The 22,682-nt window shown below is 37.7% G+C and overlaps 2 protein-coding genes across 2 annotated transcripts in view; one reads left to right on the top strand and one right to left on the bottom strand.

Annotated features, from left to right (window-relative positions):
- SLC16A13 (solute carrier family 16 member 13) overlaps window positions 1–82 on the bottom strand; it is a 55,456-nt gene extending 55,374 nt beyond the window's left edge. The window contains exon 1 of the mRNA XM_075847393.1: window positions 14–82. The gene's annotated coding sequence lies outside the window, so the exon portion shown is untranslated. The remainder of the gene's footprint in view (window positions 1–13) is intronic.
- Window positions 51–21,722, top strand: LOC142683500 (cellular tumor antigen p53-like). Its single transcript, XM_075847375.1, has 5 exons — window positions 51–192; window positions 18,328–18,411; window positions 20,857–20,908; window positions 21,072–21,245; window positions 21,378–21,722. Exons 1-5 carry the CDS (start codon window positions 83–85, stop codon window positions 21,720–21,722), a joined length of 765 nt encoding a protein of 254 aa, XP_075703490.1. The 5' UTR covers window positions 51–82.
- Window positions 21,723–22,682: the final 960 nt, after the last annotated feature.

Here is a 22,682-nt window from a genome sequence, read left to right on the forward strand (position 1 = left end):
TCGCCACACCTACTTTAGCATCCGACCAATCAGCTGGCGGGGTGACCCGGGCGTGATAAGTTTGCGTTCCATCTCCCCGGAAATGTTTTGGGAGTTTGTTGTTGTGGGCGGGGCGAGCGCAGTGTATGACGGGAGCTGGGGAATTCCCAACACGAGGACGGCGGAGGTACGATCAGCGGAAACCGAATACTGGTAATCACCCCCCCCCCCCGTACTATTTATATCTATACTACCCTCTACGTGTCTGTACCGCCTATATATACACTGTCCTGTGTCTGTACCTCCTATATACTATATATACACTGTCCTGTGTCTCCTATATACTATATATACACTGTCCTGTGTCTCCTATATACTATATATACACTGTCCTGTACCTCCTATATACTATATATACACTGTCCTGTACCTCCTATATACTATATATACACTGTCCTGTACCTCCTATATACTATATATACACTGTCCTGTACCTCCTATATACTATATATACACTGTCATGTGTCTCCTATATACTATTTATACACTGTCCTGTGTCTGTACCTCCTATATACTATATATACTATCCTGTGTCTCCTATATACTATATATACACTGTCCTGTGTCTGTACCTCCTATATACTATATATACACTGTCCTGTACCTCCTATATACTATATATACACTGTCCTGTACCTCCTATATACTATATATACACTGTCATGTGTCTCCTATATACTATTTATACACTGTCCTGTGTCTGTACCTCCTATATACTATATATACACTGTCCTGTGTCTCCTATATACTATATATACACTGTCCTGTGTCTGTACCTCCTATATACTATATATACACTGTCCTGTACCTCCTATATACTATATATACACTGTCCTGTACCTCCTATATACTATATATACACTGTCCTGTACCTCCTATATACTATATATACACTGTCCTGTGTCTCCTATATACTATATATACACTGTCCTGTGCCTCCTATATACTATATATACACTGTCCTGTACCTCCTATATACTATATATACACTGTCATGTGTCTCCTATATACTATTTATACACTGTCCTGTGTCTGTACCTCCTATATACTATATATACACTGTCCTGTGTCTCCTATATACTATATATACACTGTCCTGTGTCTGTACCTCCTATATACTATATATACACTGTCCTGTACCTCCTATATACTATATATACACTGTCCTGTACCTCCTATATACTATATATACACTGTCCTGTACCTCCTATATACTATATATACACTGTCCTGTGTCTCCTATATACTATATATACACTGTCCTGTACCTCCTATATACTATATATACACTGTCCTGTACCTCCTATATACTATATATACACTGTCCTGGGTCTCCTATATACTATATATACACTGTCCTGGGTCTCCTATATACTATATATACACTGTCCTGGGTCTCCTATATACTATATATACACTGTCCTGTGTCTCCTATATACTATATATACACTGTCCTGTACCTCCTATATACTATATATACACTGTCCTGGGTCTCCTATATACTATATATACACTGTCCTGGGTCTCCTATATACTATATATACACTGTCCTGGGTCTCCTATATACTATATATACACTGCCCTGTGTCTCCTATATACTATATATACACTGCCCTGTACCTCCTATATACTATATATACACTGTCCTGTGTCTCCTATATACTATATATACACTGTCCTGTGTCTCCTATATACTATATACACACTGTCCTGTGTCTCCTATATACTATATATACACTGTCCTGGGTCTCCTATATACTATATATACACTGCCCTGTGTCTCCTATATACTATATATACACTGCCCTGTACCTCCTATATACTATATATACACTGTCCTGTGTCTCCTATATACTATATATACACTGTCCTGTGTCTCCTATATACTATATACACACTGTCCTGTGTCTCCTATATACTATATATACACTGTCCTGTGTCTCCTATATACCATATATACACTGTCCTGTACCTCCTATATACTATATATACACTGTCCTGTGTCTGTACCTCCTATATACTATATATACACTGTCCTGTGTCTCCTATATACTATATATACACTGCCCTGTGTCTCCTATATACTATATATACACTGTCCTGGGTCTCCTATATACTATATATACACTGTCCTGTGTCTCCTATATACTATATATACACTGTCCTGTGTCTGTACCTCCTATATACTATATATACACTGTCCTGTGTCTCCTATATACTATATATACACTGTCCTGTGTCTCCTATATACTATATATACACTGTCCTGTACCTCCTATATACTATATATACACTGTCCTGTACCTCCTATATACTATATATACACTGTCCTGTACCTCCTATATACTATATATACACTGTCCTGTACCTCCTATATACTATATATACACTGTCATGTGTCTCCTATATACTATTTATACACTGTCCTGTGTCTGTACCTCCTATATACTATATATACTATCCTGTGTCTCCTATATACTATATATACACTGTCCTGTGTCTGTACCTCCTATATACTATATATACACTGTCCTGTACCTCCTATATACTATATATACACTGTCCTGTACCTCCTATATACTATATATACACTGTCATGTGTCTCCTATATACTATTTATACACTGTCCTGTGTCTGTACCTCCTATATACTATATATACACTGTCCTGTGTCTCCTATATACTATATATACACTGTCCTGTGTCTGTACCTCCTATATACTATATATACACTGTCCTGTACCTCCTATATACTATATATACACTGTCCTGTACCTCCTATATACTATATATACACTGTCCTGTACCTCCTATATACTATATATACACTGTCCTGTGTCTCCTATATACTATATATACACTGTCCTGTGCCTCCTATATACTATATATACACTGTCCTGTACCTCCTATATACTATATATACACTGTCATGTGTCTCCTATATACTATTTATACACTGTCCTGTGTCTGTACCTCCTATATACTATATATACACTGTCCTGTGTCTCCTATATACTATATATACACTGTCCTGTGTCTGTACCTCCTATATACTATATATACACTGTCCTGTACCTCCTATATACTATATATACACTGTCCTGTACCTCCTATATACTATATATACACTGTCCTGTACCTCCTATATACTATATATACACTGTCCTGTGTCTCCTATATACTATATATACACTGTCCTGTACCTCCTATATACTATATATACACTGTCCTGTACCTCCTATATACTATATATACACTGTCCTGGGTCTCCTATATACTATATATACACTGTCCTGGGTCTCCTATATACTATATATACACTGTCCTGGGTCTCCTATATACTATATATACACTGTCCTGTGTCTCCTATATACTATATATACACTGTCCTGTACCTCCTATATACTATATATACACTGTCCTGGGTCTCCTATATACTATATATACACTGTCCTGGGTCTCCTATATACTATATATACACTGTCCTGGGTCTCCTATATACTATATATACACTGCCCTGTGTCTCCTATATACTATATATACACTGCCCTGTACCTCCTATATACTATATATACACTGTCCTGTGTCTCCTATATACTATATATACACTGTCCTGTGTCTCCTATATACTATATACACACTGTCCTGTGTCTCCTATATACTATATATACACTGTCCTGGGTCTCCTATATACTATATATACACTGCCCTGTGTCTCCTATATACTATATATACACTGCCCTGTACCTCCTATATACTATATATACACTGTCCTGTGTCTCCTATATACTATATATACACTGTCCTGTGTCTCCTATATACTATATACACACTGTCCTGTGTCTCCTATATACTATATATACACTGTCCTGTGTCTCCTATATACCATATATACACTGTCCTGTACCTCCTATATACTATATATACACTGTCCTGTGTCTGTACCTCCTATATACTATATATACACTGTCCTGTGTCTCCTATATACTATATATACACTGCCCTGTGTCTCCTATATACTATATATACACTGTCCTGGGTCTCCTATATACTATATATACACTGTCCTGTGTCTCCTATATACTATATATACACTGTCCTGTGTCTCCTATATACTATATATACACTGTCCTGTACCTCCTATATACACACTGTCCTGTGTCTCCTATATACTATATATACACTGTCCTGTGTCTCCTATATACTATATATACACAGTCCTGTGTCTGTACCTCCTATATACCATATATACACTGTCCTGTGTCTCCTATATACTATATATACACTGTCCTGTGTCTGTACCTCCTATATACTATATATACACTGTCCTGTACCTCCTATATACTATATATACACTGTTCTGTGTCTCCTATATACTATATATACACTGTCCTGTGTCTGTACCTCCTATATACTATATATACACTGTCCTGTACCTCCTATATACTATATATACACTGTCCTGTACCTCCTATATACCATATATACACTGTCCTGTGCCTCCTATATACTATATATACACTGTCCTGTGTCTCCTATATACTATATATACACTGTCCTGTGTCTCCTATATACTATATATACACTGTCCTGTGTCTGTACCTCCTATATACTATATATACACTGTCCTGTGTCTCATATATACACTGTTCTGTACCTCCTATATATACACTGTCCTGTGTCTCCTATATACTATATATACACTGTCCTGTGTCTCCTATATACTATATATACACTGTCCTGTACCTCCTATATACCATATATACACTGTCCTGTGCCTCCTATATACTATATATACACTGTCCTGTGTCTCCTATATACTATATATACACTGTCCTGTGTCTGTACCTCCTATATACTATATATACACTGTCCTGTGTCTCCTATATACTATATATACACTGTCCTGTGTCTCCTATATACTATATATACACTGTCCTGTGTCTCCTATATACTATATATACACTGTCCTGTGTCTCCTATATACTATATATACACTGTCCTGTGTCTCCTATATACTATATATACACTGTCCTGTGTCTCCTATATACTATATATACACTGTCCTGTGTCTCCTATATACTATATATACACTGTCCTGTGTCTCCTATATACTATATATACACTGTCCTGGGTCTCCTATATACTATATATACACTGTCCTGGGTCTCCTATATACTATATATACACTGTCCTGGGTCTCCTATATACTATATATACACTGTCCTGGGTCTCCTATATACTATATATACACTGTCCTGGGTCTCCTATATACTATATATACACTGTCCTGGGTCTCCTATATACTATATATACACTGTCCTGGGTCTCCTATATACTATATATACACTGTCCTGGGTCTCCTATATACTATATATACACTGGCCTGGGTCTCCTATATACTATATATACACTGGCCTGGGTCTCCTATATACTATATATACACTGGCCTGGGTCTCCTATATACTATATATACACTGGCCTGGGTCTCCTATATACTATATATACACTGGCCTGGGTCTCCTATATACTATATATACACTGGCCTGGGTCTCCTATATACTATATATACACTGGCCTGTGTCTGTGCCTCCTATATACTATATATACACTGTCCTGTGTCTCCTATATACTATATATACACTGTCCTGTGTCTCCTATATACTATATATACACTGTCCTGTGTCTCCTATATACTATATATACACTGTCCTGGGTCTCCTATATACTATATATACACTGTCCTGGGTCTCCTATATACTATATATACACTGCCCTGTGTCTCCTATATACTATATATACACTGTCCTGGGTCTCCTATATACTATATATACACTGCCCTGTGTCTCCTATATACTATATATACACTGTCCTGTGTCTCCTCTATACTATATATACACTGTCCTGTGTCTCCTATATACTATATATACACTGCCCTGTGTCTCCTATATACTATATATACACTGTCCTGTGTCTCCTCTATACTATATATACACTGTCCTGTGTCTCCTATATACTATATATACACTGTCCTGTTTCTCCTATATACTATATATACACCGTCCTGTGTCTCCTATATACTATATATACACTGTCCTGTGTCTCCTATATACTATATATACACTGTCCTGTGTCTGTACCTCCTATATACTATATATACACTGTCCTGTGTCTCCTATATACTATATATACACTGTCCTGTACCTCCTATATACTATATATACACCGTCCTGTGTCTCCTATATACTATATATACACTGCCCTGTGTCTCCTATATACTATATATACACTGTCCTGTACCTCCTATATACTATATATACACTGCCCTGTGTCTGTACCTCCTATATACTATATATACACTGTCCTGGGTCTCCTATATACTATATATACACTGTCCTGGGTCTCCTATATACTATATATACACTGTCCTGGGTCTCCTATATACTATATATACACTGTCCTGGGTCTCCTATATACTATATATACACTGTCCTGGGTCTCCTATATACTATATATACACTGTCCTGGGTCTCCTATATACTATATATACACTGTCCTGGGTCTCCTATATACTATATATACACTGTCCTGGGTCTCCTATATACTATATATACACTGTCCTGGGTCTCCTATATACTATATATACACTGTCCTGGGTCTCCTATATACTATATATACACTGTCCTGTGTCTCCTATATACTATATATACACTGTCCTGTGTCTCCTATATACTATATATACACTGTCCTGTGTCTGTGCCTCCTATATACTATATATACACTGTCCTGTGTCTCCTATATACTATATATACACTGTCCTGTGTCTCCTATATACTATATATACACTGTCCTGTGTCTCCTATATACTATATATACACTGTCCTGTGTCTCCTATATACTATATATACACTGTCCTGTGTCTCCTATATACTATATATACACTGTCCTGGGTCTCCTATATACTATATATACACTGCCCTGTGTCTCCTATATACTATATATACACTGTCCTGTGTCTCCTATATACTATATATACACTGCCCTGTGTCTCCTATATACTATATATACACTGTCCTGTGTCTCCTATATACTATATATACACTGCCCTGTGTCTCCTATATACTATATATACACTGTCCTGTGTCTCCTATATACTATATATACACTGTCCTGTGTCTCCTATATACTATATATACACTGTCCTGGGTCTCCTATATACTATATATACACCGTCCTGTGTCTCCTATATACTATATATACACTGTCCTGTGTCTCCTATATACTATATATACACTGTCCTGTGTCTGTACCTCCTATATACTATATATACACTGTCCTGTGTCTCCTATATACTATATATACACTGTCCTGTACCTCCTATATACTATATATACACCGTCCTGTGTCTCCTATATACTATATATACACTGCCCTGTGTCTCCTATATACTATATATACACTGTCCTGTACCTCCTATATACTATATATACACTGCCCTGTGTCTGTACCTCCTATATACTATATATACACTGTCCTGTACCTCCTATATACTATATATACACTGTCCTGTGTCTCCTATATACTATATATACACTGCCCTGGGTCTCCTATATACTATATATACACTGTCCTGTGTCTGTACCTCCTATATACTATATATACACTGTCCTGTGTCTCCTATATACTATATATACACTGTCCTGTGTCTGTACCTCCTATATACTATGTATACACTGTCCTGGGTCTCCTATATACTATATATACACTGTCCTGTGTCTCCTATATACTATATATACACTGTCCTGTGTCTCCTATATACTATATATACACTGTCCTGTACCTCCTATATACTATATATACACTGTCCTGTGTCTCCTATATACTATATATACACTGTCCTGTACCTCCTATATACTATATATACACTGTCCTGTACCTCCTATATACTATATATACACTGTCCTGTACCTCCTATATACTATATATACACTGTCCTGTGTCTCCTATATACTATATATACACTGTCCTGTGTCTCCTATATACACTGTCCTGTGTCTCCTATATACTATATATACACTGTCCTGTGTCTCCTATATACTATATATACACTGTCCTGGGTCTCCTATATACTATATATACACTGTCCTGTGTCTCCTATATACACACTGTCCTGTACTTCCTATATACACTGTCCTGTACTTCCTATATACACTGTCCTGTACCTCCTATATATACACTGTCCTTTGTCTCCAATATACACTGTCCTGTGTCTCCTATATACTATCTATACACTGTCCTGGGTCTCCTATATACTATATATACACTGTCCTGTGTCTCCTATATACTATATATACACTGTCCTGTACCTCCTATATATACACTGTCCTGTGTCTCCTATATACTATATATACACTGTCCTGTGCCTCCTATATACTATATATACACTGTCCTGTGCCTCCTATATACTATATATACACTGTCCTGTGTCTGTACCTCCTATATACTATATATGCACTGTCCTGTGTCTCCTATATACTATATATGCACTGTCCTGTGTCTCCTATATACTATATATACACACTGTCCTGTGTCTCCTATATACTATATATACACTGTCCTGTGTCTCCTATATACTATATATATATATATACACTGTCCTGTACCTCCTATATATACACTGTCCTTTGTCTCCTATATACTATATATACACTGTCCTGTACCTCCTATATACCATATATACACTGTCCGGTGTCTCCTATATATACACTGTCCTGTGTCTGTACCTCCTATATACTATATATACACTGTCCTGGGTCTCCTATATACTATATATACACTGTCCTGGGTCTCCTATATACTATATATACACTGTCCTGGGTCTCCTATATACTATATATACACTGTCCTGGGTCTTCTATATACTATATATACACTGTCCTGTGTCTCCTATATACTATATATACACTGTCCTGTGTCTGTACCTCCTATATACTATATATACACTGTCCTGTGTCTCCTATATACTATATATATACACTGTCCGGTGTCTCCTATATACTATATATACACTGTCCTGTGTCTCCTATATACTATATATACACAGTCCTGTGTCTGTACCTCCTATATACTATATATACACTGTCCGGTGTCTCCTATATACTATATATACACTGTCATGGGTCTCCTATATACTATATATACACTGTCCTGGGTCTCCTATATACTATATATACACTGTCCTGGGTCTCCTATATACTATATATACTGTCCTGTCTCATATATACACTGTCCTGTCCCTCCTATATACTATATATACACTGTCCGGTGTCTCCTATATACTATATATACACTGTCCTGGGTCTCCTATATACTATATATACACTGTCCTGGGTCTCCTATATACTATATATACACTGTCCTGGGTCTCCTATATACTATATATACACTGTCCTGGGTCTCCTATATACTATATATACACTGTCCTGGGTCTCCTATATACTATATATACACTGTCCTGGGTCTCCTATATATACACTGTCCTGGGTCTCCTATATACTATATATACACTGTCCTGTGCCTCCTATATACTATATATACACTGTCCTGTACCTCCTATATACACTGTCCTGTGTCTCCTATATACTATATACACACTGTCCTGTACTTCCTATATACACTGTCCTGTACCTCCTATATATACACTGTCCTGTGTCTCCTATATACTATATATACACTGTCCTTTGTCTCCTATATACACTGTCCTGTGTCTCCTATATACTATATATACACTGTCCTGGGTCTCCTATATACTATATATACACTGTCCTGTGTCTCCTATATACTATATATACACTCTCCTGTACCTCCTATATATACACTGTCCTGTGTCTCCTATATACTATATATACACTGTCCTGTGCCTCCTATATACTATATATACACTGTCCTGTGCCTCCTATATACTATATATACACTGTCCTGTGTCTGTACCTCCTATATACTATATATACACTGTCCTGTGTCTCCTATATACTATATATACACTGTCCTGTGTCTCCTATATACTATATATACACTGTCCTGTGTCTCCTATATACTATATATATACACTGTCCTGTACCTCCTATATACTATATATACACTGTCCTGTGTCTCCTATATACTATATATACACTGTCCTGTACCTCCTATATACCATATATACACTGTCCGGTGTCTCCTATATACTATATATACACTGTCCTGTGTCTGTACCTCCTATATACTATATATACACTGTCCTGGGTCTCCTATATACTATATATACACTGTCCTGGGTCTTCTATATACTATATATACACTGTCCGGTGTCTCCTATATACTATATATACACTGTCCTGTGTCTCCTATATACTATATATACACAGTCCTGTGTCTGTACCTCCTATATACTATATATACACTGTCCGGTGTCTCCTATATACTATATATACACTGTCCTGGGTCTCCTATATACTATATATACACTGTCCTGGGTCTCCTATATACTATATATACTGTCCTGTCTCATATATACACTGTCCTGTACCTCCTATATACTATATATACACTGTCCGGTGTCTCCTATATACTATATATACACTATATACACTGTCCTGGGTCTCCTATATACTATATATACACTGTCCGTGTCTCCTATATACTATATATACACTGTCCTGTGTCTCCTATATACTATATATACTGTCCTGTCTCATATATACACTGTCCTGTACCTCCTATATACTATATATACACTGTCCGGTGTCTCCTATATACTATATATACACTGTCCTGGGTCTCCTATATACTATATATACACTGTCCTGTGTCTCCTATATACTATATATACACTGTCCTGTACCTCCTATATATACACTGTCCTGTGTCTCCTATATACTATATATACACTGTCCTGTGCCTCCTATATACTATATATACACTGTCCTGTGCCTCCTATATACTATATATACACTGTCCTGTGTCTGTGCCTCCTATATACTATATATACACTGTCCTGTGTCTGTACCTCCTATATATACACTGTCCTGTGTCTCCTATATACTATATATACACTGTCCTGTGTCTCCTATATACTATATATACACACTGTCCTGTGTCTCCTATATACTATATATACACTGTCCTGTACCTCCTATATACTATATATACACTGTCCTTGGTCTCCTATATACTATATATACACTGTCCTGTGTCTCCTATATATATATACTGTCCTGTACCTCCTATATATACACTGTCCTGTGTCTCCTATATACTATATATACACTGTCCTGTACCTCCTATATACCATATATACACTGTCCGGTGTCTCCTATATACTATATATACACTGTCCTGTGTCTGTACCTCCTATATACTATATATACACTGTCCTGGGTCTCCTATATACTATATATACACTGTCCTGGGTCTTCTATATACTATATATACACTGTCCTGTGTCTCCTATATACTATATATACACTGTCCTGTGTCTGTACCTCCTATATACTATATATACACTGTCCTGTGTCTCCTATATACTATATATACACTGTCCGGTGTCTCCTATATACTATATATACACTGTCCTGTGTCTCCTATATACTATATATACACAGTCCTGTGTCTGTACCTCCTATATACTATATATACACTGTCCGGTGTCTCCTATATACTATATATACACTGTCCTGTGTCTCCTATATACTATATATACACTGTCCTGGGTCTCCTATATACTATATATACACTGTCCTGTGTCTCCTATATACTATATATACACTGTCCTGTGTCTCCTATATACTATATATACACTGTCCTGTACCTCCTATATACACTGTCCTGTCTCCTATATACTATATATATACACTGTCCTGTGTCTCCTATATATACACTGCCCTGTGTCTGTACCTCCTATATACTATATATACACTGTCCTGTGTCTCCTATATACTATATATACACTGTCCTGTGTCTGTACCTCTTATATACTATATATACACTGTCCTGTGTCTCCTATATACTATATATACACTGTCCTGTGTCTCCTATATACTATATATACACTGTCCTGTACCTCCTATATACACTGTCCTGTCTCCTATATACTATATATATACACTGTCCTGTGTCTCCTATATATACACTGCCCTGTGTCTGTACCTCCTATATACTATATATACACTGTCCTGTGTCTCCTATATACTATATATACACTGTCCTGTGTCTGTACCTCTTATATACTATATATACACTGTCCTGTGTCTCCTATATACTATATATACACTGCCCTGTGTCTGTACCTCCTATATACTATATATACACTGTCCTGTATCTGTACCTCATATATACTATATATACACTGTCCTGTGCCTCCTATATACTATATATACACTGTCCTGTGTCTGTACCTCCTATATACTATATATACACTGTCCTTTGTCTCCTATATACACTGTCCTGTGTCTCCTATATACTATATATACACTGTCCTGTGTCTCCTATATACTATATATACACTGTCCTGTGTCTCCTATATACTATATATACACTGTCCTGTGTCTCCTATATACTATATATACACTGTCCTGTGTCTCCTATATACTATATATACACGGTCCTGTACCTCCTATATACTATATATACACTGTCCGGTGTCTGTACCTCCTATATATTCACTGTCATGTGTCTCCTAAATACTATATATTCACTGTCATGTGTCTCCTATATACTATATATACACTGTCCTGTGTCTGTACCTCCTATATTCTATATATACACACTGTCCTGTGTCTCCTATATACTATATATACACTGTCCTGTGTCTGTACCTCCTATATATATATATATATATATATATATATATATATATATATATATATATATATATATATATATATATATACATACACACACACACACACACTCTGTCCTGTGTCTGTACTTCCTATATACTATATATACACTGTCCTGTGTCTCCTATATACTATATATACACTGTCCTGTGTCTCCTATATACTATATATACACTGTCCTGTCTGTACCTCCTATATACTATATATACACTGTCCTGTGTCTCCTATATACTATATATACACTGCCCTGTGTCTGTACCTCCTATATACTATATATACACTGTCCTGTGTCTCCTATATACTATATATACACACTGTCCTGTGTCTCCTATATACACACTGTCCTGTACCTCCTATATACTATATATACACTGTCCTGTGTCTCCTAAATACTATATATACACTGTCCTGTACCTCCTATATACTATATATACACTGTCCTGTGTCTCCTATATACTATATATACACTGTCCTGTGTCTCCTATATACTATATATACACTGTCCTGTCTGTACCTCCTATATACTATATATACACTGTCCTGTGTCTCCTATATACTATATATACACTGTCCTGTGTCTCCTATATACTATATATACACTGTCCTGTGTCTCCTATATACTATATATACACACTGTCCTGTGTCTCCTATATACTATATATACACTGTCCTGTGTCTCCTATATACTATATATACACTGTCCTGTACCTCCTATATACTATATATACACTGTCCTGTGTCTCCTATATACTATATATACACTGTCCTGTGTCTCCTATATACTATATATACACTGTCCTGTGTCTCCTATAGACTATATATACACTGTCCTGTACCTCCTATATACTATATATACACTGTCCTGTACCTCCTATATACTATATATACACTGTCCTGTGTCTCCTATATACTATATATACACTGTCCTGTACCTCCTATATACTATATATACACTGTCCTGTGTCCGTACTTCCTATATACTATATATACAGTGTCCTGTGTCTCCTATATACTATATATACACTGTCCTGTGTCTGTACTTCCTATATACTATATATATACACTGTCCTGTCTACTATATACTATATATACACCGTCCTGTGTCTCCTATATACTATATATACACTGTCCTGGGTCTCCTATATACTATATATACACTGTCCTGTGTCTGTACCTCCTATATACTATATATACACTGTCCTGTGTCTGTACCTCCTATATACTATATATACACTGTCCTGTGTCTCCTATATACTATATATACACTGTCCTGTGTCTCCTATATACTATATATACACTGTCCTGTGTCTACCTCCTATATACTATATATACACTGTCCGGTGTCTGTACCTCCTATATACTATATATACTCACCACATATATATATATATATACACATTGTAATGATCTCCTGTGCTATATATAATCTATATTATTACCGGTATATACAGTGTAGTGATCTCCTGTACTATATATAATCTATATTATTACCGGTATATACAGTGTAATGATCTCCTGTACTATATATAATATATATTATTACCGGTATATACAGTGTAATCAACTGTACTATATATAATCTATATTATTATCGGTATATACAGTGTAATGATCTCCTGTACTATATATAATCTATATTATTACCGGTATATACAGTGTAATGATCTCCTGTTCTATATATAATCTATATTATTACCGGTGTATATACAGTGTAGTGAACTCCTGTACTATATATAATCTATTATTACCGGTATATACAGTGTAATCTCCTGTACTATATATAATCTATTACCGGTATATACAATGTAATCTCCTGTACTATATATAATCTATATTATTACCGGTATATACAGTGTAATGATCTCCTGTGCTATATATAATCTATATTACCGGTATATACAGTGTAGTGATCTCCTGTACTATATATAATCTATATTACCGGTGTGTGTGTGTATATACAGTGTAATGATCTCCTGTACTATATATAATCTATATTATTACCGGTATATACAGTGTAATGATCTCCTGTACTATATATAATCTATATTATTACCGGTATATACAGTGTAATATCCTATACTATATATAATCTATATTACTGGTATGTACAGTGTAATGATCTCCTGTACTATATATAATCTATTACCGGTATATACAGTGTAATGATCTCCTGTACTATATATAATCTATATTACCGGTATATACAATGTAATCTCCTGTACTATATATAATCTATATTATTACTGGTAGATACAGTGTAATCAACTGTACTATATATATAATCTATATTATTACCGGTATATACAGTGTAATGATCTCCTGTACTATATATATAATCTATATTATTACCAGTATATACAGTGTAATGATCTCCTGTACTATATATAATCTATATTATTACCAGTATATACAGTGTAATCTCCTGTACTATATATAATTATATTATTACCGGAATATATACAGTGTAATGATCTCCTGTACTATATATAATTTATATTATTACCGGTATATACAATGTAATCTCCTGTACTATATATAATCTATATTATTACCAGTATATACAGTGTAATGATCTCCTGTACTATATAATCTATATTATTACCGGTATATACAGTGTAATAATCTCCTGTACTATATATAATCAATATTATTACTGGTATATACAGTGTAATGTCCTGTACTATATATAATCTATATTATTACCGGTGTATATACAGTGTAATGATCTCCTGTACTATATATAATCCATATTATTACCGGTATATACAGTGTAATATATTATACTATATATAATCTATATTACCGGTATATACAGTGTAATCTGTACTATATATAATCTATATTATTACCGGTATATACAGTGTAATGATCTCCTGTACTATATATAATCTATATTATTACCGGTATATACAGTATACTTTCCTGTACTATATATAATCTATATTATTACCGGTGTATACAGTGTAATGATCTCCTGTACTATATATAATCTATATTATTACCGGTATATACAGTATACTTTCCTGTACTATATATAATCTATATTACCGGTATATACAGTGTAATCTGTACTATATATAATCTATATTATTACCGGTATATACAGTGTAATGATCTCCTGTACTATATATAATCTATATTATTACCGGTATATACAGTATACTTTCCTGTACTATATATAATCTATATTATTACCGGTGTATACAGTGTAATGATCTCCTGTACTATATATAATCTATATTATTACCGGTATATACAGTATACTTTCCTGTACTATATATAATCTATATTATTACCGGTGTATACAGTGTAATGATCTCCTGTACTATATAATCTATATTATTACCGGTATATACAGTGTAATATCCTATACTATATATAATCTATATTACTGGTATGTACAGTGTAATGATCTCCTGTACTATATATAATCTATATTATTACCGGTATATACAATGTAATCTCCTGTACTATATATAATCTATATTATTACCAGTATATACAGTGTAGTGATCTCCTGTACTATATATAATCTATATTATTACCGGTATATACAGTGTAATGATCTCCTGTGCTATATATAATCTATATTACCGGTGTATACAGTGTAATGATCTCCTGTACTATATATAATATATATTATTATCGGTATATACAGTGTAATGATCTCCTGTACTATATATAATCTATATTATTACCGGTATATACAGTGTAATCTCCTGTACTATATATAATCTATATTACCGGAATATATACAGTGTAATGATCTCCTGTACTATATATAATCTATATTATTACCGGTATATACAGTGTAATCTGTACTATATATAATTATATTATTACCGGTGTATACATTGTAATGATCTCCTGTACTATATATAATCTATATTATTACCGGTATATACAGTGTAATCTGTACTATATATAATCTATATTATTACCGGTGTATACAGTGTAATGATCTCCTGTACTATATATAATATATATTATTATCGGTATATACAGTGTAATGATCTCCTGTACTATATATAATCTATATTATTACCGGAATATATACAGTGTAATGATCTCCTGTACTATATATAATCTATATTATTACCGGTATATACAGTGTAATAATCTCCTGTACTATATATAATCTATATTACCGGTATATACAGTGTAATCAACTGTACTATATATAATCTATATTACTGGTATGTACAGTGTAATGATCTCCTGTACTATATATAATCTATAATTACCGGTATATACAATGTAATCTCCTGTACTATATATAATCTATATTATTACCAGTATATACAGTGTAATGATCTCCTGTACTATATATAATCTATATTATTACCGGTATATACAGTGTAATAATCTCCTGTACTATATATAATCTATATTACCGGTATATACAGTGTAATGATCTCCTGTACTATATATAATCTATAATTACCGGTATATACAATGTAATCTCCTGTACTATATATAATCTATATTATTACCAGTATATACAGTGTAATGATCTCCTGTACTATATAATCTATATTATTACCGGTATATACAGTGTAATGTCCTGTACTATATATAATCTATATTATTACCGGTATATACAGTGTAATGATCTCCTGTACTATATATAATCAATATTATTACTGGTATATATAGTGTAATGTCCTGTACTATATATAATATATATTATTACCGGTATATACAGTGTAATGATCTCCTGTACTATATATAATATATATTATTACCGGTATATACAGTGTAATGATCTCCTGTACTATATATAATCTATATTATTACTGGTATATACAGTGTAGTGATCTCCTGTACTATATATAATCTATTTTATTACCGGTATATACAGTGTAATGATCTCCTGTACTATATATAATCTATATTATTACCGGTATATACAGTGTAATGATCTCCTGTACTATATATAATATATATTATTACCGGTATATACAGTGTAATGATCTCCTGTACTATATATAATATATATTATTACCGGTATATACAGTGTAATGATCTCCTGTACTATATATAATCTATATTATTACTGGTATATACAGTGTAGTGATCTCCTGTACTATATATAATCTATTTTATTACCGGTATATACAGTGTAATGATCTCCTGTACTATATATAATCTATATTCTTACCGGTATATACAGTGTAGTGATCTCCTGTACTATATATAATCCATATTATTACCGGTATATACAGTGTAATCTGTACTATATATAATCTATATTATTACCGGTATATACAGTGTAATGATCTCCTGTAAGATAGATATATAGATCTCGCTGCTCTTCTATATGGGATCTTACGATACTTTCCCGTCCCTTCTCCCTCCCGTGTGTATTACATTATAATATTTAGATGTGGAATATTATTTTTCCTCCACAGTAACTCTGCTCCAATGGACCCACCAAGCGAGGGAGGTATGGAGCCGCCGCTGAGCGAGGAGACCTTCGAGGACCTTTGGCGTCTGTGAGTGTCGCTCTACTGATTTCACCCTGCAGTGGGAGGGGCAGGATCTTAGCTCTTCTCTGTATCACCCTGCAGGGAGAGGGGCAGGATTTTGGCTTTTCTCTGTATCACCCTGCAGGGAGAGGGGCAGGATCTTAGCTCTTCTCTGTATCACCCTGCAGGGAGAGGGGCAGGATCTTAGCTCTTCTCTGTATCACCCTGCAGGGAGAGGGGCAGGATCTTAGCTCTTCTCTGTATCACCCTGCAGGGAGAGGGGCAGGATCTTAGCTCTTCTCTGTATCACCCTGCAGGGAGAGGGGCAGGATCTTCGCTCTTCTCTGTTTCACCCTGCAGGGAGAGGGGCAGGATCTTAGCTCTTCTCTGTATCACCCTGCAGGGAGTGGGGCAGGATCTTCGCTCTTCTCTGTATCACCCTGCAGGGAGAGAGGCAAGATCTTGGCTCTTCTCTGTATCACCCTGCAGGGAGAGGGGCAGGATCTTCGCTCTTCTCTGTTTCACCCTGCAGGGAGAGGGGCAGGATCTTAGCTCTTCTCTGTATCACCCTGCAGGGAGAGGGGCAGGATCTTGGCTCTTCTCTGTATCACCCTGCAGGGAGTGGGGCAGGATCTTCGCTCTTCTCTGTATCACCCTGCAGGGAGAGAGGCAAGATCTTGGCTCTTCTCTGTATCACCCTGCAGGGAGAGGGGCAGGATCTTAGCTCTTCTCTGTATCACCCTGCAGGGAGAGGGGCAGGATCTTCGCTCTTCTCTGTATCACCCTGCAGGGAGAGGGGCAGGATCTTCGCTCTTCTCTGTATCACCCTGCAGGGAGAGGGGCAGGATCTTGGCTCTTCTCTGTTTCACCCTGCAGGGAGAGGGGCAGGATCTTGGCTCTTCTCTGTTTCACCCTGCAGGGAGAGGGGCAGGATCTTGGCTCTTCTCTGTTTCACCCTGCAGGGAGAGGGGCAGGATCTTAGCTCTTCTCTGTATCACCCTGCAGGGAGTGGGGCAGGATCTTCGCTCTTCTCTGTATCACCCTGCAGGGAGTGGGGCAGGATCTTCGCTCTTCTCTGTATCACCCTGCAGGGAGAGAGGCAAGATCTTGGCTCTTCTCTGTATCACCCTGCAGGGAGAGGGGCAGGATCTTCGCTCTTCTCTGTTTCACCCTGCAGGGAGAGGGGCAGGATCTTAGCTCTTCTCTGTATCACCCTGCAGGGAGAGGGGCAGGATCTTGGCTCTTCTCTGTATCACCCTGCAGGGAGTGGGGCAGGATCTTCGCTCTTCTCTGTATCACCCTGCAGGGAGAGAGGCAAGATCTTGGCTCTTCTCTGTATCACCCTGCAGGGAGAGGGGCAGGATCTTAGCTTTTCTCTGTATCACCCTGCAGGGAGAGGGGCAGGATCTTCGCTCTTCTCTGTATCACCCTGCAGGGAGAGGGGCAGGATCTTCGCTCTTCTCTGTATCACCCTGCAGGGAGAGGGGCAGGATCTTCGCTCTTCTCTGTATCACCCTGCAGGGAGAGGGGCAGGATCTTAGCTCTTCTCTGTATCTCCATGCAGGGAGAGGGGCAGGATCTTAGCTCTTCTCTGTTTCTCCCTGCAGGGAGAGGGGCAGGATCTTTGCTCTTCTCTGTTTCTCCCTGCAGGGAGAGGGGCAGGATCTTAGCTCTTCTCTGTATCACCCTGCAGGGAGTGGGGCAGGATCTTGGCTCTTCTCTGTATCACCCTGCAGGGAGAGGGGCAGGATCTTGGCTCTTCTCTATCACCCTGCAGGGAGTGGGGCAGGATCTTCGCTCTTCTCTGTATCACCCTGCAGGGAGAGGGGCAGGATCTTGGCTCTTCTCTGTATCACCCTGCAGGGAGTGGGGCAGGATCTTCGCTCTTCTCTGTATCACCCTGCAGGGAGAGAGGCAAGATCTTGGCTCTTCTCTGTATCACCCTGCAGGGAGAGGGGCAGGATCTTCGCTCTTCTCTGTATCACCCTGCAGGGAGAGGGGCAGGATCTTAGCTCTTCTCTGTATCTCCATGCAGGGAGAGGGGCAGGATCTTAGCTCTTCTCTGTATCTCCATGCAGGGAGAGGGGCAGGATCTTAGCTCTTCTCTGTTTCACCCTGCAGGGAGAGGGGCAGGATCTTAGCTCTTCTCTGTTTCTCCCTGCAGGGAGAGGGGCAGGATCTTAGCTCTTCTCTGTTTCACCCTGCAGGGAGAGGGGCAGGATCTTAGCTCTTCTCTGTTTCTCCCTGCAGGGAGAGGGGCAGGATCTTGGCTCTTCTCTGTTTCACCCTGCAGGGAGAGGGGCAGGATCTTGGCTCTTCTCTGTATCACCCTGCAGGGAGGGGGGCAGGATCTTGGCTCTTCTCTGTATCACCCTGCAGGGAGGGGGGCAGGATCTTAGCTCTTCTCTGTATATCCCTGCAGGGGGAGGGACAGCTTGTCCGCCGCTATCCTGATCTCTTCTTGTGTTTCAGGTTGCCGGTTGATGAAATCCAGGATGTGAGTTGTGATGAGGTGCACATGCTGGTGAGTGACCCTATGTTGGTGTTGCACCCCTTCTCAGGTGTCTTCCATATATGTGTTTCCGGGGTGGGCTATTGGGGGAGGGCGTGTCACCATTGTCTCCGTTATTGCCCGCCTTTCGCTTCGTCTTTCGTGGTCCTTCATCTTGTTGGGTCTTCCCTTCCAGGACTATAATTACCAGCTGCAGCCCGTCATGTCTGCATTACAGGAGGGTGGTGTGAGCAGTACGTTTGCCCCAGTGCCCACCACAGCTGTCCCCTCCTCTGAAGACTACCCAGGGCAGCACGGCTTAAAACTGGAGTTCCAGCAGAATGGGACGGCCAAGTCTGTGACCTGTACGGTGAGTATCTGGGTGTGAACATGTCCGGACTAGTAAAAGTCATGTGCAGAGCTCCTCCTCAGCCACACGTGGGGATAATTCTCTGCAGACACTAGCCCTGTGCTACTGACCCCGGTCCGCTGTCCTTTTCAGTATTCGCCAGACCTCAACAAACTCTTCTGCCAGTCAGCCAAGACATGTCCGGTTCTGATCCACGCAGAGAACGCGCCCCCTTGTGGTTCAGTTCTGCGTGCCATTGCTGTGTACAAGAAGTCGGAACACATGGCGGAGGTGGTTAGACGGTGTCCTCACCATGAGAGGAGTCCAGAGCCTGGGGACGGTGAGTGCGGGGTTACTCTTTATGCCAAGGGGACAAGCTTTGAGCTGCGTTCTGTGGGTGCTCCCTCCTGTACCGCAACTGGAGAACCTTCTGGCTCCCATGTGGTGCTTCAGATTTGTGCTATGTGCACATTTGCTGCAGAGTGGAGGTATATGTGATATATACTGGTGGTGTATGGGGATGGGGTATATGTGATATATACTGGAGGTGTATAGGGATGGGGGTATATGTGATGTATACTGGAGGTGTATAGGGATGGGGGTGTATGTGATATATACTGGAGGTGTATAGGGATGGGGGTGTATGTGATATATACTGGAGGTGTATAGGGATGGGGGTATATGTGATCTATACTGGAGGTGTATAGGGATGGGGGTGTATGTGATATATACTGGCGATGTATAGGGATGGGGGTGTATGTGATATATACTGGAGGTGTATAGGGATGGGGGTATATGTGATATATACTGGAGGTGTATAGGGATGGGGGTGTATGTGATATATACTGGAGGTGTATAGGGATGGGGGTGTATGTGATATATACTGGTGGTGTATGGGGATGGGGTATATGTGATATATACTGGAGGTGTATAGGGATGGGGGTGTATGTGATATATACTGGAGGTGTATAGGGATGGGGGTATATGTGATATATACTGGAGGTGTATAGGGATGGGGGTGTATGTGATATATACTGGAGGTGTATAGGGATGGGGGTGTATGTGATATATACTGGAGGTATATAGGGATGGGGGTGTATGTGATATATACTGGAGGTGTATAGGGATGGGGGTGTATGTGATATATACTGGAGGTATATACAAATACAATACCACCGAAAGAGGGGGCACAGACACAGAGTAATGTTCAATATAAAGCAACGTTGCTGAACAATATGAAATCTACTGTGTTTGCGTCCCAGGTAATGACCAAGATAACCTTGGTGCATCGATCAACAACAATGAATCCAACAAAGAAAATGATCGACTGAAGCACAACAAATTAATAGCAAAAAATACAAAATTTTATTAACATGTAACCATGACAAAGATTAAAACTGGAACAGGGGATGAGACACTCAATAGAAAGACATCGAAAACAGTCATGTACTGGATATA

This window comes from Rhinoderma darwinii (assembly GCF_050947455.1).
Source record: "Rhinoderma darwinii isolate aRhiDar2 chromosome 3 unlocalized genomic scaffold, aRhiDar2.hap1 SUPER_3_unloc_3, whole genome shotgun sequence".
NCBI classification, from domain to species: Eukaryota; Metazoa; Chordata; class Amphibia; order Anura; family Rhinodermatidae; genus Rhinoderma; species Rhinoderma darwinii.

Bases quoted from the DNA above. Each gene is read 5' to 3' on its own strand.
- LOC142683500 (XM_075847375.1), top strand. From the start codon at position 83: ATGTTTTGGGAGTTTGTTGTTGTGGGCGGGGCGAGCGCAGTGTATGAC. The intron at 193-18,327 runs GTAATCACCCCC...TTTCCTCCACAG, and splicing joins TCAGCGGAAACCGAATACTG to TAACTCTGCTCCAATGGACC. The intron at 20,909-21,071 runs GTGAGTGACCCT...CTTCCCTTCCAG, and splicing joins GTGATGAGGTGCACATGCTG to GACTATAATTACCAGCTGCA.